Source organism: Mytilus trossulus, chromosome 3 (assembly GCF_036588685.1).
Source record: "Mytilus trossulus isolate FHL-02 chromosome 3, PNRI_Mtr1.1.1.hap1, whole genome shotgun sequence".
Classification (NCBI taxonomy): Eukaryota; Metazoa; Mollusca; class Bivalvia; order Mytilida; family Mytilidae; genus Mytilus; species Mytilus trossulus.
In genome coordinates this window covers 1916814-1942326 of record NC_086375.1, presented here as the reverse complement: position 1 = coordinate 1942326, position 25513 = coordinate 1916814, and the positions used below count along the sequence as shown (strand labels likewise).

At 31.4% G+C, this 25513-nt stretch overlaps 2 protein-coding genes across 2 annotated transcripts in view; both read right to left on the bottom strand.

Moving 5' to 3' along the window:
- Positions 1–3587: 3587 nt before the first annotated feature.
- Positions 3588–11533, bottom strand: LOC134709169 (uncharacterized). Its single transcript, XM_063569350.1, has 5 exons — positions 11149–11533; positions 8468–8540; positions 7640–7705; positions 5379–5512; positions 3588–3882 (listed from the first exon to the last, which is right to left on the bottom strand). Exons 1-5 carry the CDS (start codon positions 11255–11257, stop codon positions 3674–3676), a joined length of 591 nt encoding a protein of 196 aa, XP_063425420.1. The 5' UTR covers positions 11258–11533; the 3' UTR covers positions 3588–3673.
- Positions 11534–14659: 3126 nt separating this feature from the next.
- LOC134709974 (ethyl acetate hydrolase-like) overlaps positions 14660–25513 on the bottom strand; it is a 29266-nt gene continuing 18412 nt past the window's right edge. Inside the window, exons 3-8 of the mRNA XM_063570104.1 lie at positions 23759–23880; positions 23051–23148; positions 21414–21508; positions 18974–19110; positions 18467–18553; positions 14660–17864 (exon numbers count right to left, since the gene is read on the bottom strand). Coding sequence (XP_063426174.1) covers positions 17797–17864; positions 18467–18553; positions 18974–19110; positions 21414–21508; positions 23051–23148; positions 23759–23880 — 607 coding nt within the window. The 3' untranslated portion in view covers positions 14660–17796. The remainder of the gene's footprint in view (positions 17865–18466; positions 18554–18973; positions 19111–21413; positions 21509–23050; positions 23149–23758; positions 23881–25513) is intronic.

The following is a 25513-nucleotide window of genomic DNA, read 5'->3' as shown; positions in this document are numbered from 1 at the left end:
ATGTTAGGACTAGATCTATAATTTACCAATTTTCCGGTTTCCTATCTTGAATTTTAAGAGTCAATATAGGATGAACGGATCATATAAACCGGAGGGAAAATATGATACAAGCCCAAACGAAAAAAATATAAACGAGTCTAAATTGAAAACTACGTTCAAACCTATGATTGCGTTGGATAAAAACCGCAATTTTTATACGTGTGCATGTAAAACAAATTTTGTTGTAGAAGGGTCTAAAACCAGCACAAACAACATTTTCCAAAAGACCAAAAAAGAGAAAAAGTATATTTTAACAACACGCATTTGAATATATATATTGACACCTCATTTTTGTCGTATAACATCTTGGTCACAAATTTAAAATAGTCGACACGATATGCATCCGCAGAACATCAACGAACATCTTGTTATTTAATTTTGATTTTATTTTTTGTTTGGCATCTTATGTATTTGAAGAATTTTTTCGTCAAATAATCGATCACATCTATCATATGTTTCAAAACGTTAAATGTATTGTCTGCAATAGCATAAATCGTTCTTAATAATAAGGATGTTCTTATCCCAAGCAGAAAACCAAGCCGTATTTGGCACAACCTTTTTGAATTTTTGATCCTGTACAACTTTGTACCTTTTTTTACTTTCGAACTTTTTTGTCTGGGCGTCACTGGTGAGTCTTGAGTGTACAAGGCGCGTTTCTGGCGTAATTGATTTTAAACCTGATGCCTTTTGTTAGCTATTACTTATGTGTTTCTTAGTCTAATATGTTCTCCTATTTATTTGTATTGTAGTCCTGTAATATTATGTTGTCATTTTAATGTTATATTTAACTTTGCCATTAAAGTGCGAGGTTTGGCATGCCACAAAACCAGGTTCAACCGACCATTTTTTTCTATAAAAAATGACCTGTACCAAGTCAGGAATATGGTCATTGTTATATTATAGTTCGTTTCTCTGTGCGTTACATTTTAACGTTGTGTTTCCGTTGTGTCGTTTATTTTCTCTTATATTTGGGTGTGAATTCACATTACTATAAGAAGTGTCACGGTACTTTTCTATCCCAAATTTTTGTATTTGGTTTTGATGTTATATTTGTTATTCTCAACGGATTTTGTCTAATGCTTATATAGTCTGTTTCTATGTGTGTTACATTTTAATGTTGTGTCTTATATTTAATGCGTTTCCCTCAGTTTTAGTTTTTTTCCCCGATTTTGTTTTTTGTCCATATATTTACGGTTTTGAACAGCGGTATACTACTGTTGCCATTATTTGACGATATCCTGAAATTCATTACATGACGTCATAAAGTAAATCGGGTTTAAGATATTATAAAAATAACCGTACAATATGCGTTTTGCTATCCGCCGTTTTCTATCTACCTTCGAAAATATATTTTGACATTTTATTATCCCTAAACAAATCAAATTTGTTAAAATATACGAATTAATAATATGACTTTATATTACTCATATTACATTAAACTGTACAATATGCATAATTCCTATTAATGTTTACATTTCTATATATATTCTATATTGAAATTTAACAATGTATTGGATTCGAGCGTCACTGATGAGTCTTTTGTAGAAGAAACACGCGTCTGGTGTGTATAAATTTTTTTAGTCCTGGTATCTATGATGAGTTTATTTAACTTTTGTTTTACAGATTAATTAATATACCGGTACTTAAATTTATTACATAGTACTATATTCTATTCCAGAGGGTCGTAATTCATTTGTTGTGTTGTATTTGTTTGGAATCTATGATAGATATGATGGTTACTAATTGAGTTTACTTGTTTCAGAGTGTTTTGTCATCATGGCTAAAACAATGATTATTTTCTACCATGAAATCATCAATATATAACATTGAGAATGGAAATGGGGAATGTATCAAAGAGACAACAACCCGACCATAGAAAAAACAACAGCAGAAGGTCACCAACAGGTCTTCAATGTAACGAGAAAATCCCGCACCCGGAGGCGACCTTCAGCTGGCCGCTAAACAAATATATACTAGTTCAGTCATAATGAACGCCATACTAATATCCAAATTGTACACAAGAAACTAAAATTAAAATGATACAAGACTAACAAAGACCAGAGGCTCCTGACTTGGGACAGGCGCAAAAATTCGGCGGGGTTAAACATGTTTATGAGATCTCAACCCTCCCCTATACCTCTAGCCAATGTAGAAAAGTAAACGCATAACAATACGTACATTTAAAATTCAATTCAAGAGAAGTCCGAGTCTGATGTCAGAAGATGTAACCAAAGAAAATAAACAAAATGACAATTATACATAAATACCAACAGACTACTAGCAGTTAACTGACATGCCAGCTCCAGGCTTCTATTGAAACTGATTGAAAAATTATGAAATCATCATATGAATATCAGGCACAATCCTTCCCGTTAGGGGTTTAGTTACATACCATCATAACATATATGAGAGGAACATAACCCGTGGCATGCCAACAACATAATAATACAATAATGTTGCTCTACTGTAAAAAAAAAAAAATACCATTGCGGAGGTACTGGACGAGATTGTGAAAATTACACAAAACATGTGCGTAATATTCTGAATGCATTTTGATAGAATATGAAATTAAGAAGATATGGCATGATTGCCAATGATACAAATCTCCTTCAGAATACAAATTGCATAGACGTAAGCTTGTTTTAGAAAAAGAAGTAATCTAACGAAGTAAGCACTATTATTCTTACAAATAAAAACAATACAATATCGATATTGGTAACAGAAATTTAATAGTAATAATAAGTTGAGTAACAAGTATATTTGAACAACCCTAATTACCATGAGTGAATGAGTATTATTATACTGTAGTTCATGGATACATTAAAAAATATACATAAACTGTGGCTAAAATATTGCAATATGGAAATTATATACTGATAATCTGGCACATTAAAGTAATTTGATAAATATTACCAGCAAAGACTTAATGAATAAGAAATAAAAGATTTAAATAATCTGTTTTTAAAAGTTAATGAAGGGGAGACTCTACTTATGCAAAATTGTAAAAAAAAATCATTGACAGAGATATACATTTTCTCCTTTCCTGGAAATTTTAATTTGAATGAACCAATTATAGTTAACATCTTCCTTAGTCAAGCTCGTAAGCGATATTTTTATTCATAAAAATATGCATTCAACAAATGTTATTAGATGGTAAAGCTATGAGTGCCTCTTTCTATTTGTTTATCCTTACCAGGCCAAACTAATGGCTCTATATTGAGACTTTCTTCCTTGTTTGTGAATATTATATTCATTACACATTTTAGATTGATACACTCGTATACAAAAGTCATTATCCTCTAAAAAATAGGAAGATGGCATCATCATTATATTTAGTTGGTTACATGATCTGCCATATTAGTACATGTACTATTTATAACTGCAGAAATCAAATATCTATTGAAGAATTCATCTTCTTAGATTATATCTTTGTCTGTTAGAGATATTTATTGTAATATGATAATAAAGTAGATTTGATAACTCTTAATCAAATTAAAATATAGATGATCTCTAATCTGTCATAGGTTCAATCAGAGTTAATGTTAAAAACTCATGGATCACTTCCATGAATTACTTCCCTTCTTTATAAAATTCAAGCCTAAAAGGTTTTTTTGCATGGAAATTTTGTACTCATTCATTTCCCCTGTCGGTAATATTTGTATCCAGCATTTGGTTCAAAGTCTTCATATGTAATTTTCTCCTCTTCAGTCTGTGTATGACATGATATTACATTTACTGGAGGTGTGTAGGTTTTTATGTAACGTGTTTCTCTGATTGTGTAAATAATCCCTTCTTTGAACGTCTTTAAAATGTATAAAAGTCCTGCTATAATTAAAGCTAGACCTGAAAGAAGATACAACATATAAGTGAAAATCATTTACATTATACAGCAATATATAAACTAAAGAAGTATTCATCAGTAATCAAGCATCTCTACAATATATATGCATTGTGTTTTTCCCTTTGTAGCCATGGCGTTGTCAGTCTATGATCTGCTTTTGAGTTAGATTGTCCATTTGGTATCTTTCGTCTCACTTTTTGAAACAAAAATATTTAAAAAGAAAAACTCCTCCCAATGAATCCCTTTTGAAAGCAGAATATTCATATAAAACACAGATGACACCCGGGAAGTCCAAAAGGAAGTCATTCTATGACATTTTTTTGCTGTAAGACTATTTAGCCATTTTGTTGCTTTTATGGTTGGTTTAACTCTTTGATTGTTTTTTTTTCTGTTATAAAGATAATTGCGCCATTTGTTGTCATATAAGACTTTTTAACTACCCTCTTAATTTTTGTTAGGGATCATTAAGCAGCGGGTTTAAAATAGAAAATTACAAAATTAGTAGTATTTCAAGTCTTTTGAAGAGTGCAATCTCGACTTCGTGAATGGGTCAGCAACCCAACAACCGGTTGTCCGATTCACCTGAAAATTTCAAGGCAGGTAGATCTTTACCTCGTAAACAATTTTACTCCTGTTATATTTGCTCTAAATGTTTTGGTTTCAGAGTTATCAGCAAAAATCTACATGTTACCCTTATGTTCTATTTTTTAGCCATGGCCACCATCTTGGTTGGTTGGCCGGGTCACGCCACACATTTTTTAGACTAGATACCCCAATGATGATTGTGTCCAAGTTTGGTTTAATTTGGCCCAGTAGTTTCAGTAGTCAACACTTCGGTGTTGACATGTATATCAATAATGTGGTCATTTTTATAAATTTCCGGTTATTAAAACTTAGAATTTTTCGAAAAGCTAAGGATTTTCTTATCCCAGACATAGAATACCTTAGCCGTATTTGGCACAACTTTTTGGAATTTTGGATCCTCAATGCTCTTCAACTTTGTAATTGTTTGGCTTTATAAATATTTTGTTTTGAACGTCACTGATGAATCTTATGTAGACGAAACGCGCGTCTGGCGTACTAAATTATAATCTTGATAACTATGCAGAGGAGTAGATTTTTGTAAAAGCTAACGCCGGACGACGACGCCGGACGCAAAGTGATGAGAAAAAGCGCTTCGAACGCATCCAGTTTATAACGTGTTGTGTTTACATGTTTAATAGAGAATAAGGAAAAAAGAAAAAGAATAAAGAAAATGAGATAAAATCGAAACAAAATTACAGAAGTGAAAACCACCAGGTTTTTTGGTGACTGACAGTTTGGGAAGCCAAATGCATAGCCAAAGAACATCAAAATTAAATAGCCATCGGTCATTATTTGACTGGCAAACCATGTTTTCTGTTTTGTTTTCTGATTACTTTTTCATTATACCGTTTATTTTTTTATATAGCAAATACAGCGAATATTTTATATAATAATGTTATTTAAAATGAATTACCTGAAATAAAACCTAGAATAACTTTTGTACCAATCAGAAATATAGGTATAGTAAGTAATAAGTATAAAATGCCTTTCTTCCAGTTATCTATCCACATGATCACAGACCAACATCTACAGCAACATCCCTCTTTGCTGAAAAATAGAACGATAAATACGTATAGTAAAGACAATACTGTAAATGGAGATGTTTTGCCACACCTAGGGCTAAATCTGTTTCTATACACCCGCTACAAATTTTCAGGATGGGATATTGTTTTGCCCCCGTCTGTCAGCAGAGTTGTCTATCCTTCTGTCTTTCCATCCATTTGTATTACATATTACAGTTTGTCCCACAAAACCCTCCTATAAAAGGTGTTAAAGCTCGAACATTTTACTTGTTTAAATGTTGGTTATATTCTATATGTAATTATCAGTGTGCCACCTAGAACTTTTATAGTCTGTAGGATGGTATTTCTTATTCTAAAAGCGTGCTTGCTTTTATTTATGGAACTTAATTTTCTTTTAAATTTTCACAATAAACACAATGCTGCAAACTTTGGGATTTTATATGGAATTATAAAAGCAAAGTGCAAGGTTTCTTTCTGGCTGTGCCCTTCTACATTTTTTAGCCATTTCTTTTACTTCACAAATTAGCTAAAATAAAATGTGCGAAAATACCCCACTTAACACTACTTTTCAATGTCCCAAAAATGAACCACACATTAATTCTTGGATTTGTTGATATTAAACACAGTGTGTCTTAGTTATCTTTCTCTATACAGGGTGTCTAAAGATACGGGTGCCACTTGTGGAGCAGGATTTGCTTACTGTTTCGAAGCACCTGAGATATCCGCTAGTTGCTTTGTCTTTAGTTTTGTGTCTTGTGTGTTTTTATTTGACGGTTTGTCCTTTTCTTTTTTTTCTTTTTCGTGGCGTTTTCAATCGATTTTCGATCTATGAGTTTGAATGTTCCTCTGGTATCTTTCGTTCCTCTTTTTTTTAATATAAGTGGTGAATAGTGTAATCAAACTGATGTTGATCTCTATATAAGAGTATTTTTTAGTATGGTATGACTATGGGTAGTTCTTAAAACATCTGCAATCATATCCGAGTGTTGAACACACATGAAAGTGACCTTGTATGTCAAGTAGCACATTCAATCTTGGCAAATAATGTTTATAATTTAAATGAAACAATTATTATTTAACATATATATCTAGTTATCTTTCTTGCGTAGTATATAGATAGCCTTTTGTGCTACATCAATCAATTATGTAGAGAAAACATCAGTATACAGTATATAAACAGCTAATATTTTTACTCATAACACCACTTTCACGTAACAGTCTGACTTTTATCTATACAACTGATATACATGTAATAGTTGCAACTGGACCTTAACATATATGTTTGAACAACGGACAATGTAAGTGTCTGTTCCAAATTAAGAGCTAGTAATTCCGACTGGCGTAGCTGTATATATTTGTTTTTAATTGATCATTTTTATGCCCCACCTACGATAGTAGAGGGGCATTATGTTTTCTGGTCTGTGCCTCCGTTCGTCCGTCCGTTCGTTCGTTCGTTCGTCCATTCGTTCGTCCAGCTCCAGTTTAAAGTTTTTGGTCGAGGTAGTTTTTGATGAAGCTGAAGTTCACTTAATTTGAAACTTAGTACACTTGTTGCTTATGATATGATCTTTATAATTTTAAAGCCAAATTAGATATTTGACCCCAATTTCACGGTCCACTGAACATAGAAAATGAAAGTGCAAGTTTCAGGTTAAAGTTTTTGGTCAAGGTAGTTTTTGATGAAGCTGAAGTCCAATCAACTTGAAACTTAGTACACTTGTTGCTTATGATATGATCTTTCTAATTTTAATGCCAAATAAGATTTTCTACCCAATTTCACGGTCCATTGAACATGGAAAATGATAGTGCGAGTGGGGCATCTGTGTACTTAGGACACATTCTTGTTTTCTTTAATTCATACATTTGCTTTTCTCTTTTGATTTATTCTACATTTAGTCATGTTTGGGTCTTTTAAATCTCTGTTTGTGCATTGGTGTTTCATTTAAAAACATACCGCATATTTTGTAATTTTTATACAAAGTTCAATAATATATCAACATACCGCATTTTTTCTAATTTATTTTTTTTAAAGTTCAATAACATATCAACATACCGCATATTTTCTAATTATTTTTTTTTAAAGTTCAATAACATATCAAAATACCGCATATTTTCTAATTTTTAAAAAAAGTTCAATAACATATCACCATACCTGCAGCATGAACATTTATGTATCATCCAAGTTAGTTCTAATAGCGTTACTAAAATACTGGCTCCTCTGAAACAATGAAAATAACAATTAATACTTTTTACGTTTCAACAATGGAGAATAATTTGTTAATGTAATGCGTGGAAACAAAATTCTTTTACATTGAAATTTAATTTAGCTATATCATTTAAGCCTCTTATGCTAATTAAACCATATATATTTAAATTGCTATATTGGTCAAGTTTCTGTGTGTTTTTGTAAATATTGTTAAAATATATTAGTGAAAAAACTTAACGTTCAGCGTTAAATTTTCTTGTGTATATGGAAGCCCCGCCTTTTTTAATTGTCTTTGCAGTTCCGTATTTTTCCAATCTTTCGACATGTATACACAAGGTCCTTGTAGAAGTCTCTCGTCATATTTATATCTCTGTTGCTTCTTGTATTTATTGATGATGAGGCAAATTTCGGCCTTGGTATGCATGTAATATTTGCCACTGAGAGTAAAGCATGCAACATCAACCGTCCTGATTGTTTTATCTGTTAATTTGTATGCTCGATGTTCTCTCTTTCTGTCTGTTATAGGTTTGTAATTTCGAATACTATTAGTATTTTTCGTTCTATGTTTGATAATTCTATCACTGGTCACAGAAAGAGATTGGTACAGCAACCATCGATCAACAGCAAAATGACAAAAATAAAGGTCATCAGCAAGAATGGCAGATATCTTCACCATACCACTGGCCCCTCTTTATAAAAGAAAACGTGGTGCAAAAATGTAATCAGGGATATCAATGATTTTTACACAACACCAATATCTTATAGTTTACTTACAATATGTACCAACCCCAGTATAATGGCGTCCCTGAAGCAAACTGAAGAGTTGTTATGCTGGTAGACCACATGACTGAAACAAAAAGATTATCATCATAAGTTCCATAATTATAAATGTTTTTACTGAGACTACAAACCTATATAAATCTGTCAATTAATGGCCTATATGTGTATTATGGTATGTATTCAAATTCAGTAAATCTAGAATCCATCTTGAAGATCCCGGGTTTGGAATTATATTTCTTTATAGTAATTTAAATAAGAAAAAAATCTCAGTTGGCATACTCAGATTGTAATATTAAGTTGCTGGATAGTAAAGAAGATGAATACTTATCAAGACCTAAAATGTATCATGAACATTTAAAAATGGAAGAGAACTAGGAGAATTTTTATATCAATGACAGCAAGTTGACGGGAAACAGTTGGCAAAAACGCCAAAAGGAAACGGAAAAAAAGACCAAACACAGCCAACAAAACTTAAGATTGAGGAAAACCAAAAACTAAAGATTGGGTACCAGAAAACTAAAGATTGGGCAACAGAAAAATAACGATAAAACCCCCCACAAAAAACATATATTGTTTTCTGACATCAAAGCATTGTTCACCGTGATATTGTGAGCTTCCATCAGTGCTGTTCACATATTGTTCTCTCTCATCAAAGTGTTGTTCCTATATTGTTTGCTCCATTCAGAGTTTTGTTCATATATTGTTTGCTCCATTCAAAGTGTTGTTCCTATATCGTTTGCTCTCATCAAAGTGTTGTTCCTATATTGTTTGCTCCATTCAAAGTGTTGTTCCTATATCGTTTGCTTTCATCAAAGTGTTGTTCCTATATCGTTTGCTCTCATCAAAGTGTTGTTCCTATATTGTTTGCTCTCATCAAAGTGTTGTTCCTATATCGTTTGCTCTCATCAAAGTGTTGTTCCTATATTGTTTGCTCTCATCAAAGTGTTGTTCCTATATCGTTTGCTCTCATCAAAGTATTGTTCCTATATTGTTTGCTCCATTAAAAGTGTTGTTCCTATATTGTTTGCTCAATTCAGAGTTTTGTTTCCGTATCGTTTGCTGTATTCAAAGTGTTGTTCGTATATTGTTCATATATTGACCGTCAAAATGCCATAAATAAAACACTAGCAAATATGCATACCAATAATAACTAAAATATTTATGATTAGATTTTTAATTTTACCAGATCTTTGTACTATAAAAAAAAATCCACATTCATTTCTATTGATTTAGTTCAGATACTTATCCAGAAAAATCTGGAATTTGAATGAATATGAAACGAATCCAGTTATATCCTGAATCATACTACCTATAGCTTTCGGTAATGTTTTGATTGTTCTTGATATTTAGGACTATTCATGATCCTCCAAGTTCAAATCTAGATATTCTTACTTCTACTACAAGTATAGGTATTGGAATTCTGGTGTGTGCTTATAATATATTTTTAGTTTTAGTATCCTGTGACAAAATAGTATGACTTATTTGATCATAGTAATTCACTTGAGGACTATTTTCTTCACTTACAGGCACTTGTTCAACAGTATAAAAGTAAGAACCAAGTCAGGGACAATACGTAGTGCATGTGTCTTCATAACTAAGAAATATTTTATTAAATTTGAATGATACATGTATATGATGCGACATTTATCATACTAGTGTAAGATAGAGCGGAGATATTCTCTGACTTTAATTCTCGACATTCAAGATGAAGAAAGAAAAAAAAGTAGAGAGTTAGAAGCAATGGCCCTTCCCCCGTCAAACATTTATTCACAATTTTCGAGAAAAATACATATGCAGTCAGACTAAAAGTCACGAATTACAATAGTAGTTTTAATTCAGTCAATATGCGAGAATTGTCTGAAGCTTTTTCTATTGTCAAGCATATTTACTGCTTACTCTTTCAATGTCTGCTAATTAGTTGAAATCGAGTGATTCACTGTACAGCGGAAAATATGTATCAGCATTTTATGTAACAGTTGTTTATCGTTATATATATATATATAACAATTAAGAAGATACAAATCTGTGTAACAAAAAAAATACCCGGAGGCAACAAGTCAAGTCCATAGCGGTGAAGTAGCAAACATCAAATGGAACTCGGGGTAGCGTGTTAGTCTTGGGTGCGGAAACTTTGCGTGCAGTCTGATTACGTGTCTGGGTAGGTTGAAATGTAACAATTTTTCAATGAACAGTTTATACCTTGTAAAACATCGCGTTTAAATCTTGCTCAGGGTTCTAATCTAGTATGATGCAGAATCATTTTTATGTGACATCGATATGTTCTTTTCCTGGTATGAATGAGTAATATATCTCACTTAACTTTAAACGGCATGTGCAATAGATGCGTTCCTATGACTGATCTAGAGTCGAGGAACACAAGACAACACCAAGGACTACGATTGTTCCGATACCACCGGGTGAGCGTATATGAGTTAATTGTTTGTCATCTCGGTAGGGAAAAGGAGATGCATGGAATAGTGAAACCTTCTAATAAAATTCAAAAATGAAAATTGTTTGTCTTTACTTTAATTATAATTTCCAGATAAAAAAATACATAGGAGTAACGAAGGTCTTTGTATTTTGTAAGATGATTGCATTTCCTTATGACCAGGCATAAATCTGTGGATAGATCATGGTATGGTGGCAGACTTTAATAAGTTCAATAAAAAACTCACGTGCTAGAGTGGCCAAGGTCCATAGTCTGGCTACAGCCGGTATATATGCTAAAAGCTTAGGCTGTGTTGGTGGTCCAGTTTCAGTCCGAATTATACGATCCTTTTCCATCACAAACTAGCATTTTACAAACTTACACACATGGTGAACATATCTATATCTATACACACTCAAATGCCACGCAATACTCAATTTAAACTATTTATTCTACAAATGTTTATATATATACATATATGTATTTAAAAGTTTGTGTATATAAAAGGGTTTAAAAATCCTTGCCCTCTCATGTAGAACGACATAAATAAAAGATTTTATCTATCCTGTTTATTCAGATTTGTTGCAAGCTGTTGTCATTGATTTTTTCAACATTCATTTTGTTGTAGATTTGGGCGAACTATTATTTGAGAGTTATTGATGCTTATAATTACAATAATAAAGATATGCGTATTTGTTTCATGCGCAGTCATCATAGTACAAGGTCGTTTTATCGGCATATTGTACCTATTTGATGCAGGGAAACATGTGGATTAAAAACTCGCAAATTTGGGGCAAATCGGTAAATGCTGTCACTGCAGAATTTTGAGATTCAGATTTCGTGGTTAATAACCGATAGCATACAATTGAGAATGGAAACGGGGAATATGTCAAAGAGACAACAACGTTGAACCCGGCCAAAGAGTATATAGAAAACAGCACAAGGCAACCAATTGTTCTTCAATATGTTTTGCGGAAGAATACAAACTAGGTGGTATTGAAACTCCATTATGTTCGTTCTTATTCAGTTGAAGTCTTGAAAGAGGCAAACAGTTTCAGGCTTTTTTGACTTCGGCACTGTTTGGTTTGATGGTTTGTATGTTAAAATAAATTATATTAAAAAGTTTTGTATTTGTTTCAAACCAATCTCGATTTTCTACATGTATAGGTGCTGAATTGAACCCATTGCCTGTAGAAGTGGCCATTAAAACTACATGTCCGCTGCGTCAATTGAAGATACCAATTGGACATTCAAAAGTTGAAAATCAAGTTCAAAACAAATATAAACTGACAACGCCATGGCTAGAAAAGAAAAGACCAACATACATACAACAGTACACAAAACACAGCATAGAAAAATAAAGGCGGGTATCTGTTTAACACTTTCAGATAACCACTTTCTCGGATTGTGTCCATTCGTCATGTCTTTTAATTCATTCGGAAACTTTAGTGTATGACTATGATGGAAAAACACTCTAGCCGTTGGACCTATCTTTAGAACTTTCTTATAATCTTATAAAATTTCAAGCTTAAATCTTGAAAAGAAAATTATCAGTATTAAGACGATTGTTATGATGAAAAATAAATAGACTGTTCTTAAAATAATATTATCTAAAGAGGTGACCAAAGAATTTAACATTTAAACGTTAGAGCAAAAATACAGAATAAAAAGTGATGTCTTCCTTTTGACTACTAAATGAAAAATTCGGTATAGTTACAAACTAGGGTTCATATATCTCATTGTGTATGCATATGATAAGGTCTGTTAAAGAGTGCCTGCTAATTAGGCTCCTTTTGTGGGCTCTTATAAAAATACCTGTTGACCTTAATAAGTTGACCAATAGATGTTTGGTTGCTTAACTACCAACATTTCCTTTCAACTAAAATTTCATTTGAGAAAACTGCAGATTGTCTTATCATAATTTTCTTTTGATTAAAAGTATAAATGATTATTTGATGTATTTGTACATCCAGTGGCAAATATTACAATCCTATTCTGGAGGATAACATGCAAGTAATAAAAAAATCCTTTTATTTGAACACTAAGAATATTTTGTGATAATAAGCATTATGTATAAGTTTCATAACATTTGGTAAAGACAAACTAAAGTTATAGAATGGAAAAGAAAAATTCATCAATTTTTCCATTTGTAAAGGGGCATAATTCTATAACAGTTAAAGAGGCACCACCAAAATTCAAATTTGGTCTGTGTGTTTATGGTAATGAGCATTGTGATTAAGTTTCATAACATTTAACATTTGGTAGAGGCAAAATTAAGTTAGAGAAAGGCAACAACAACAAATATGGACTTACAAGGGTAAAACTTAATGTCCCCTCAGCTTTGATGGGGTAACAAAAATGTAACAAAATGTGTCTCTTATGTTCAATGTGATCAATCTACAATAACATCTAGAGTTATCAGTTTTGAACCCTGCTTGTAGCAATGTATGTTTGACTTGAACCTTAGTTGAATAAGATTGCCAATGTTCCTGCATAAGGTCAGTGTTCTATACAGGTACTACCTCTTTCTTCAGCAATAAAAATTGCCCCCCCCCATCATAGAGCTAAATGTGCTGCAAGTGGTGTAAAACCAGTATTATCAATTAGAATTGTGGACTTTCCTGAAGAAGATCATTCGCGGGGCACTGATAAATTTTCTTTCTCGATACATCATTAATATTTTAAGAATTTCTGTGGTAGCTTAAAATGTTCATCTCTACATTTAAGCTTGGTATATATCAAAACATTTGCAGCTAGGCTGCAAAATTAAAGCACAACATTAATAATCTTTAGTGCTAAATTTGAAAATCATATTCATAATTTTTTTTTAAAATTTCGAAATGGTCAAGAAAGTTATTAAAAATACATCATAAACAAAATATGGACTCAATTTTGACAACAAAATAATAGATAGACTTTTGGTGCTTAATTCTATTTTTCAGAACTATTGGCTTTGTTGTGGCAGCTAATTAGTATAGGTAGAGGACACAGAAGTGCCCGGAGAGAGATCTTCTACAGGTAAGTCCACAATCCTAAGTAACCAAGATTGGAGTCAAACTAACAACGTCAATGTTGACAGGCTAGTGATTTAGTTGATGAACTTCTTATACCATCCAGCCACTGAGGCCAACCTGACAACAAAAAGAAAACTGTCAATTTCATTCTCTGTTTTGATTGTAAAATTTTGGAATCTGATATTTCAGACCAATGTCCAGTTGTGTCAGAGGAAATGACCAAAGAAAGATTGAAGCCAAGTGACGAGAAAAGGATGACTCTATCTTTCAATGTCCCATTAATTAAAGAGATAAGACACACAGCTCTTTTATATTATACTGTTAACACAATATTATTAGAAGGATACCAATTTTCCATAGCCTTGTAAGCAGACTTTGACTTACATAAATAAGGCTGTTATTTTTCTTATTTGAATAGTTTTAAATTGTCATTTCAGGGCCTTTTATAGCTGACTATGTGGTATGGGCTTTGCCATTTGTTGAAGGCTGTACGGGGACCTATAGTTGTTAATTTCTGTGTCATTTTGGTCTCTTGTGGAGAGTTGTCTCATTGGCAACCATACCACATCTTCTTTTTTTTTATATTTGGCAAAACCACAAATTAATATCCTTGAAAAGACAAGTTTTCCTGAATCCATGGAAATTGTTAACCATGAAAGTAAATGAGTCCAAAGAATAACAAATCTGTAAAGTCAAATTTAAGACATATGTTTTTAGTCAAGGGGGATAATTCAAACCAACACATTTGTAGCATTAAAATTTATATTTAATCTGCAATAATTAACAAATAAAATTTTCCAAAAGAATTGCACAATACGGACAATTTTACAAAAAAAGCAACCTAGAAGCCACTATAATATGTATAATTAACAAACTACAATATGACAATAAAATACAAAAGCTTAAATAACAAATAGGCACATGGTTGCTTGCATGTTTTGGCATATTTAATATGCTTGGTGAAAATAATGAATTGACGACAATTTGTACTTTACTTCTGACATTAAAATCTGGTAATGCTAGTAAAATTTCTATGCACATTATACTTAAAATATCTTTAAATTTCATTTTTTACAAATTTTAAGTGTATGCCCTCAATATATCATTGTTAAATGTCTTGAAATCAATTCCCCAAAAAATGCAATTTTGGTTCTCTTAACATCATTCTGAAATCAATGTCGGAATTTACAATGGAAATAAATGCTTAAACAATAAAACTTCAGACATTAGTGTGCAGATCTTTCATAAAGAACAATGATGCTGTATCAATTTTCCTATCATTTCTTAAATCATTTTCAACAAAATGTGTTTAAAAATAAATGAACGTTTCATTTTTTCTCAAGCATAACTTCTTCCTTAAATCGTTCTAACACTCCATCATCACTAATTGTTGCTGCTTATTTATGGTAACTGATTAATGCAAGCAATGTACAGCATGTTTCTGAAACCTATGCTGTGTTCTATAAATAACTATGTGGCACCTTAGCTAAAATAATGGGAAAAGGTGTTTAAAATGGGGTATTATATACTATATACTAATTTTTAAAAGATGAAACTTGTAAAACAAAATGGCACAATTTTAATAGGATTTCAGATTGAGACAGCTTGAAATTGTTTAAAATTAATAAATTATCCTGATAAATAACTGAATTTATGATTAAATATAAATTTATGCATAAGCCTTTCAAAAACTCTATATCTCAAAGTAATTTTTCAATTTTGAAAATGATGTTTAGAATATGAAGAGGGTGGTTTTTAAAAAGCTTGACTATCCATGAGGAGCAGAAAGACTTTAAAAGAATAAGAAAAGGGAAATAACTCCAGTTTGAATCATTATTCCCTTTTTATTTTCAACTTTTTAATATAAACAATCTTCTTCATAGCAAATTCTATTTCTCTATGCTTACATCTATATTTTACAGTTATTTCTTTTGAATAGCTCATTAATTTAACTTCTAAATTTCAAAGATTTCATGTAGAACTCTTCTAGTGATTTCACTATCATTAAAATTTACATGAATTTTCTATATATTTCTTAAATCATTGAATATTATAAAATTAGTACAATTACAATATAGACTAGATTTTTACTACATTTCATATTAAATTATAATCCAAACTAGGCTAGATCTAATCACTACTTTTCAACTACATGTATATCACTTTAGTTAATAAATCTATCACTATTGGCATATATCTAAATGCTATATTCTACGAATAGATTATTTATATACTAAACATTTATGATTAATGTCATATTATGCAAAGAATTATCAAAAGTTTTCTAATGTTTTTGTTCTTAATATTCCATATGGTTTCCATAAAACCAATTTAAAAATAGGACTTTGAAATTTGATAAAAACTGCCTTTCAGCAAAATAACAGCAAATCTCAGTGAAAGAATTTGTTCTTCCTGCTTTTCTTGTAGTAGTTGTCTAGTGATTTAAAAAGTATGCTTTGTTATTCAACCAACTACATTAAGATTTATTTATTTCCTCAAATTCATGTTTTACTTTAAAACAATGCAATTAATTGAACTGCATATCAATCCAAAATAAATTGTGTAGAATAACTATAGCCATACTGCAAAATTGAGCCTTTCTTTTCTATAGGTGTCCCAACCAATATAGGGCTATACTAAACTATTCTTTACCCTAACCCATACCTAACCTTAAACACTAGCTATAAAACCTAATCCTTATCTAGAGCAACCCAATACCTAAAAATAACCATAAATGAACCCAACCCGTCAGTATATAGACCCCTAGAAAGCTCAAAATGCACAGAAGAATTTACAATGTAATATTTTTTATGTTTTGAAATCAAAATGACATAAACTGAAAACAAATTCTGTATAATTTCTATGTAAAACCCCAAGTAAACAAAAATCAATTAAATTATTCCACTATGGACTTAAGTCTACATCAGGTAAAGTTTGGTCAGAGGGAAATAAGAAATAATATAACATAAAATACAGAAAAAAGATCTTACATGTATTTGTTAATATAAATGCAAATAATTAAAATTACATCACAAAAAAAAATGAATTGTAAATATCAAAACAGATAAAATATTATTTAAATTTGATTTCAAATTGTTCCATTATATATCTACTACATATTGGCAAGGACATAAAATTTAAATTCAAATATGAAATTAAAATTAAATTTCACAGTGTTTAAAAAATACTACACAAGATGGCTTCAATTTGTATGTCATGTGATAAAAGTCTTGATCATGATTGGATGTAAAATTTGATCAGTGTTTTGTGTAAAGTTTTGATTATAATGACTGGCCAAAGAGTACAAAATTCTCTTACATGAACATGCGTAATGGCTAAATCTATAAATTGTTAATCATATGAACATGTGGCATCCATTCCTTATACATAGTGTAAAGTATTACAATTTCAACTTATATGTATATGATGGTTGAACTCTAAATTTCCATTATTTGCACTACTGCACTACCCAATATACTACTGTAAATTCAGAAATTAATGCGAGGTTTTTATTATTGGGAAAAATGCGATTGAATTGTAAACGCAATAATTAACTAGCATTTTGAAATATTTATATGAATTCAACAGGATTTTTCTCAAAATCGTAAAAATTAAAATCGCATTTAAGTCTAAAATGACAAAATTGCAAAAAGAAATGCACGCAATAATTTCTTTTTTTACAGTATTAAAATTGTTCGAAGTGGATTATAAGAAGAGGTCTGTTTAGTAAGAAGAGAAAAATGAAATAAATGTGAAATGAACACATTGGTACACTGCTGTAGACAATAACTTAGCAAGATCTGATTACAATCTGGCCATAGTTGTTCTTTAAGAGACAATAACTTAGCAACATCTGATTACAATCTGTCCATAGTGGTTCTTTAAGAGTTCGCTTTGATGAATTTGGAAACTTTTTCATGGGCTCGCTGACAACATTCTTTAAAATGTCCTGAAAATAAACAAATATTGATTAATGTCTGATAACATCTTAAAATATTACAAGCTTATTCAGGAGGAAAATGTGTTAATGTAATATGAATACCTGTTTACAGTAATACCCTACTTTGTTCATTTAGTCATTAACATACATGTGATTCTTCCTGCGAGAGTCAAAATCTCCCCCTTTTCAGACCATCTTCTGTCCCTCCTGTTAAAATTTGAAATCTTCCACTTTTTGAAAAAGTCAATCCCTGAAAATTTTCAGTAGACAAATTTTGTTTACAAAATAGATATGGACAGAGGAAAAGTCTGAAAAACTGGAAAATGATATAAAAACAGTCTGAGAAAACCGGAAGTCATCATTCCCTGTGTGAAAATGTAAAGCTCAGTGTCTGTGTCATTGAAAGAATCATTGCAAGCAAAGCTAAGACACAGAATCTGTATTTTAATTAGATTGTGTTTACATCCTCAACCTTTGATCACTAGTGGATAGTTGTCATTTTGGCAATCATCTCACATCACTTTATATCTTTTACTATGGTCCACAAAATGTTCATAACTTCATACACTAGAAGCATCCAGATCTACAATATGCTTGTTTATAGTACAAACCTGGCATAACAAAGAAACCATGTGTGACACCTTTAACTGTAAATGTTTGAGATTTTACTCCTGCCTCCTTTAACTTCTCATGGTAAGCTGAAAAACAAAAAGGTTATTAACTCATGTTTGATATATTGCATTTGTATGTCACATATTTTATTGTTTTTCTGAAATGTGGATTTTGATGAATTATCTTCCTTTGTATTGGGTGTGCAAATGGTGAGTTCATGCCCGGCAATGCTTAACTGTAATTTTAGCCATTTTAGGCCAGAAAATTTTCCTATCTTTGCTTCATCAAAAAATAATTTCCCTTTTGAGAATTTGAAAAATATTGATTGATTAGTTGATTGTTTGTTGCTTGCTTATTTATACATATTTGCTTGACCTCAGTGATAATTTTTTTGTATTTATATCAAGGTAAAAAAATTGCACCTATAAATGTGACAAAACATTACAATTAATGTATGTGAAATTTACCTAATTTCACTCATAATTATCATTACATTACATACTTACCATAACCATGGTCTCTATTCATATCTAATTCTGCCATAATAATCAACGCTGGTGGACATTTATTGAAACTTTTATACAACAGTGGGGATGCTCGTGGCTTTTCAAAATCAGCTTCATTTATATAATTTCTGTTAAACCTAAAAATTGTAAAAAATATTGAAACCATATCTGGATTAGAAAAAAATAACTAGAGGCTCTTAAGGGGGCTCCTGGGTATAAATGATTTTTTTTTTCTAATATAGGATTTCGCTATATTTTTTCCAAAATGACCTTTATCATATACTTAAAAGAAAAATGAAATAAAAAAATAGGGTCACCGTTCATTTAAGCTAAAATCTGCCTCTGGAAAAAGCATACATTTTTGTTAATGTCCTTTTTTTCTGTTGAACTAATAGGAGAAAAAGAGGAAATATCGAAATAAAAAAATAACCTAATATAAGAAATCGCTTAAATTTTACAATAATTTAGTTTATGTACAGCTGATTTGAAAACAATAATAAAAAATATAGGTCACCGATAAGTTAAAAAGATATTTCAAATTTAAGGCCAAAAAATGGCATTTTCGCACCAAAGGGAGATAATTTGGAGCTTTTTCAAGTTTTAAAGTCATCTGGGGCCAAACCAAATCATTTTTGTGGGTTGTTTTTTGTACCATATCATAAAGTAACAACTAATAGTGTAATAAATAAAATTTGTAATGAAAAAGTATAGGTTTGATTTTTTGCTAAAATTTTTGTACCCAAGAGCCTCCTTAAGAGCCTGTGTCGCTCACCTTGGTGTATGTGCACATTAAACAAAGGAAACAGATGGATTCATGACAAAATTGTGTTTTGGTGATGGTGATTTGTTTGTAGATTATACTTTACTGATCATTCTTGCCACTTACAATTTTCTCTATCTGTAATAAACTTGGCCCTTTAGTTATAGAGGAAAATATTTTGTGAAAAAATACCAAAATTTACCAAATGCTTTGGTTTCAGAGTTATAAGCCAAAATCTACATTTTACTCCTATGTTCTATTTTTAGCTATGGCTGCCATCTTTGTTGGTTGGCCCGGTCATAGCACACATTTTTAAAACTAGATACCCTAATAATGATTGTAGCTAAGTTTGGTTAAACTTGGTCTAGTAGTTTCAGAGAAGAAGATTTTTGTAAAAGATTACAAAATTTACTAAAAATTGGTAAAAAATGACTATTAAGGGCAATAACTCCTTAAGGGGTCAACTGACCATTTTGACCGTGTTGACTTATTTGTAGATCTTACTTTGCTGAACATTATTGCTGTTTACAGTTTATCTCTATCTATAATAATTTTCAAGATAATGAGCGAAAACGGACAAAATTTCCTTGAAATTACCAATTCAGGGGCAGCAACCCAACAAAGGATTGTCCGATTCATCTGAAAATTTCAGGGCAGATAGATCTTGACCTGATAAACAATTGTACCCCATCTCAGATTTGCTCTAAATGCTTTGGTTTCTGAGTTATAAGCTTTTAGCTGTGGCTGCCATCTTGGTTGGTTGTACGGGTCACACCACACATTTTTTAAACTAGATACCCCAATGATGATTGTGGCCAAGTTTGGTTTAATTTGGCCCAGTAGTTTCAGAGGAGAAGATTTTTGTAAAAGCTAACGCCGGACGACGATGGACGCCGGACGCAAAGTGATGAGAAAAGCTCACTTGGCCCTTTGGGCCAGGTGAGCTAAAAAGTTGGCAGGTATGTTTTTACATGAATTTTAATAATCAAATAAATGATGTCTAAAAACAATGCATAAATACATATATATTTACATATTTATCCACAAAATGAAACTCATTTTATCTTTTATTTCATATTGCATATTCATGGATTTGACAAAATTGTAATTTGAAGGTGAAGGACAGCAATGAAAGAGCTGTTACTTGCTGTACGTTGTCCAATAGAATTAGACGTTTTGCAACATGAAATAATACACCATATTAGTTCTTTCATTCAGACAAACACCAATATCCCTCTTTCATCAATATATAATTTAATTTTGGATGAAACATGTCTTCTGATAGGCCGAGGTTATTTTGTTATCAGCCCAAAGATATAATTTAGTCATGTGACCGTGACGTCATCAATGTTTTTCATGGTTTTTAATGGTTTTGAATGGAATTTGGAATTAAATTATAAGAAATGACTGTAATATTTTTTCTGTCTATTCGAAATAACATAAAAAATGTGTTGCACACTGTTAAATAACCTGCTACGGGCTTTATGCAGTGTGCACCAAATTTTTTATATGATTTTTCTTTATAGACAGAAAAAATATTATAGTCATTCCTTAATTGTAAATAAGCAGAATCCTACTATAACAAATAGAACAGGGCTGGCATGTTTGAAGTCATTTGCTTCCTTCTTGCACTTTATAAACAACAGATCATAAAATGTTAGTCATATACATAAAACCTACCATTGTAAAATCTCACTAGATAAGACAGGACCTTTTTCAAACTCTTTATCTGAATTAAATTTTCTTCTATAGTCTAATGATGGATAAACTAGAACCTGAAAAGAATAAAAAAAATGTAAGCATATTCAATTCTTAAACATTAAATTGATGTACATGATAGATACTATGAATTCAGAAATGTTGCCATGTATGGAACCTAATGTTCAGTAGTTATTATTTGTTGATGTAGTTCATAAGTGTTGTTGTTTTTTTAAATTTGTATATAGATTAGACTGTTGGTTTCCCTGTTTGAATGGTTTTTAACTACTCATTGTTGGAGACTTTTATAGTTTGAATTTTGGTGAGAGCCAAGGCTCCATGTTGAAGATCGTACTTTGACCTATAATTGTTTTCTTAAATTCCAAATTGTGACTTGGATTGAGAGTTGTCTCATTGGCACTCAAACCACATCTTCTCGTATCTTTATACATTGTATTCATTGTTGTGAATTTGGATTATAGATTTCCAAAATATGCTATCAAATCTTAGATGCAAGGTTCTAATTTTGCAGATACCATCCAATCACAATTTTTTTCTTAATAAAACATCATGAATGTTTATCAATTAATCGAGTTGTTTCCTTATTTTTTTTTATTTAACATTTTAAACAGTTCATCTGCAGTATTAGTATGAAATAGTTTATGTAAATCAACTTATTTTTGTGGATACCTCTTTTCAATATATTTTTTTCCAATAGCATTTAACATTTCCTAAGATTTCAGATGTGGATGGAAATGTAAACATACTTCTAAATAAGAATAAAATGTTGGTAAGTGTGTGCCCAAATTTTGTTGTAATTTATATGGGAGGAGTTTTTTTCGCTAAATATCATTTTATGATTAATCCTTGGTTTTAGTAGTTTTTTTAAAATCAAATATAAAATAACATTTCAAAGGAAACTCAAATGAACGTTATTTGCAGTAAGGTGTGAATGTTTTGCTCTGTGTTGAAGGCCTCCCTGTGACTTTGATATCAAGTACTACTTTTTTAGTTTCTTACGGTGCATGTACTGAATTTATGTAATGAATGGATAACCCATGTCCTTTGTTTTTATATTATACTAGAACACGCCTATGATATCGCGGGTCCATGACTGAATTAAAGTATATAACTATGCGTATGCCTTATTTTAGTATTGGTATCTGATAAAGTCATGCCGATTATAAGATGCACAGTTTTCTCTGCTTTAAAATCTTTCTGTTTGAACCCGTCAACCTGGAACCTATCAATTATTGGTAATATTATTAATTTGAAAAACAAAAGGGCCTGGAATGGAGTATTTTTTACTCAACAGTATACAGCAAATTCTAAATACACTGTTTGATGGTGCGCGTGTCAGATGCGGAACGTACAGATAAGGTAATAGGTAACAGTTGACTATACTATTGGTATCTGTGTCAGACTCGACCCGGAACTTCTTAATTATTAGCAATATTAATTACGTTGCAAACAAATGGGCCTGGAGTGGTGTAATTTTTAATCAACACCATTGTACTATATTAGTTATATATAAAGTTGAATTCTTTGATTCATCGTTTTTACGTGATGACGGCTGACAAATTGGACCTCGTAATTTTAGTATTATAGATATAACAAACCTGATAATTTATATTATATTCTTCATGACAGACAGAAGCTGCTAATCTTCCACCAGCACTATCGCCCCCTACACCAACTGTACTCTCATTTACAGCACCTGAAGAAAAACAAAGTTACTACATATTTGTCTTGTGTTCTGATTTGGTTCATTGATTAAAAGAATTGCAAAAATCATCCATCGACCTAACCATCCTATTTTTAAGTTAACCTTATTTTGAGTTTAAAGTGTTGTTCTTTCGTTTCTATGTGTCTTGTAAAATTAAGACATGTCTGATTTTTGTTAGAATGTTTCCTAATTATGGAATTATCTCCCCTTAATTGTTAATTTCCAGTGCATTTTAACCAAATTATAAATTGAAATACCAGAACAGGAAAGGAAACAAATTAGGAGACAACTGTATGGTATTTTAAGCTTGGCCTTCTTACTATCGCAAATTGATTTTAGCTAGCGACGTGTAGGTTAACAATATTTGTGACAGTGAAATCAAGTTTTTCAAAGGCCAAGCTTAAAATACATTTAACAATACAGTTAGCTCCATTCTAATGCCTCATATTAAAATAAATACCATTCAACAAATATTTTGGCATAAAATGACATCAATGAAAAAATCTGTGAACAGTTAGATGACAAATTTGAATGTAAATGCTATGGGTATTGTTTAGCTACCTTACCTATGTTTGACAATAAATAATGAATTTAATGGTACCTATTAATCCTTTGTTCATTTTGACCCATCGTACCACACAGACTGCATCTTCATGGTTGGCTGGATACTTAAATTCTGGTCCACATCGGTACTCTACATTTACCACAACACAAGGGGCATCCCTAAAAAATTCAAATAATTTAAGTAATATAACAAGATGGCAAGACATGCTAGGGTTACCCCTCTTTTAAATCAAAGCATATGAAAACAGAAAGTAGGTGACATACAGACCCAAAAAGCACTCACTTGTTACAACTTATTACATTCAAGCTGCTGACCATATACATATATGAAATCAATCAAAAAAATTGTGTTGAAAAAATAGTATGACAAACAGACAAGCGGCTCAACTCCTAGAATGTGGTTTTCATAATTCTGAAATAACTACATATGTTGGTACATCAGGTAAAAAAAAAAACAAAAGTTTTGAAAGCAAGCATATAATATGAAAGTGATAAGGGCTACACAGTCAAAAAAGTTTGACGAAGACTCCATGAATCAATTAATCATAGTTCAATAAATGTCCAGTGGCTAATTTTTCATACAAATTCAGGATAAAAACAAAGAAAACTATTGGGTTTTGGTTAGTATCATGTAACTGGTCAGGGAATTATTGCAGGGGTTCCTGAAAGTTTTAAAATAATGAACTTGCAATGTTCAGGAACTAGCGGCTCCAAAGAGCCTGTGTCGCTCACCTTGGTCTATGTGAATATTAAACAAAGGACGCATTTGAATTCATGACAAAATTGTGTTTTGGTGATGGTGATGTGTTTGTACATCTTACTTTACTGAACATTCTTGCTGCTTACAATTATTTCTATCTATATTGAACTTGGCCTAAAAGTTTTAGTCGAAAATGTTAGTTAAAATTTACAAATTTTATGAAAATTGTTAAAAATGCACTATAAAGGACAATAACTCCTTAAGGGGTCAATTGACCATTTTGGTCAAGTTAACTTATTTTTGGGTCTTACTTTGCTGTACATTGTTGCTGTTTAAAGTTTATCTCTATCTATAATAATATTCAAGATAATAACAAAAAACAGCAAAATTTCCTTAAAATGACTAATTCAGGGGCAGCAACCTAACAGCAGGTTGTCCGATCCATCTGCAAATTTCATGGCAGATTGATCTTGACCTGATAAACAATTTTACTCCCTGTCAGATTTGCTCTAAATGCTTTTGTTTTTGAGTTTTAGCCAAAAACTGCATTTTACCCCTATGTTCTATTTTTAGCCATGGCGGCCATGTTGGTTGGTTGGCCAGGTCATGCCACACATTTTTTAAACTAGGTACCCCAATAATGATTGCGGCAAAGTTTGTTTTAATTTATCCTGGTAGTTTTAGAGGAGAAGATTTTTGTAAAAGATTACTAAGATTTACGTAAAATGGTTAAAAATTGACTGTAAAGAGCAATAGCTCATAAAGGGGTCAACTGACCATTTTGATCATGTTGACTTATTTGTAGATCTTACTTTGATGAACATTATTTCTGTTTACAGTTTATCTCTATCGATAATAATATTCAAGATAATAACGAAAAACAGCAAAATTTCCCTAAAATTACCAATTCAGGGGCAGCAACCCAACAACGTGTTGTCCAATTCATCTGAAAATTTCAGGGCAGATAGATCTTGAACTGATAAACAATTTTACTCCCTGTCAGATTTGCTCTAAATGCTTTGGTTTTTGAGTTATAAGCCAAAAACTGCATTTTACCCCTATGTTCTACTTTTAGCCATGGCGGCCATCTTG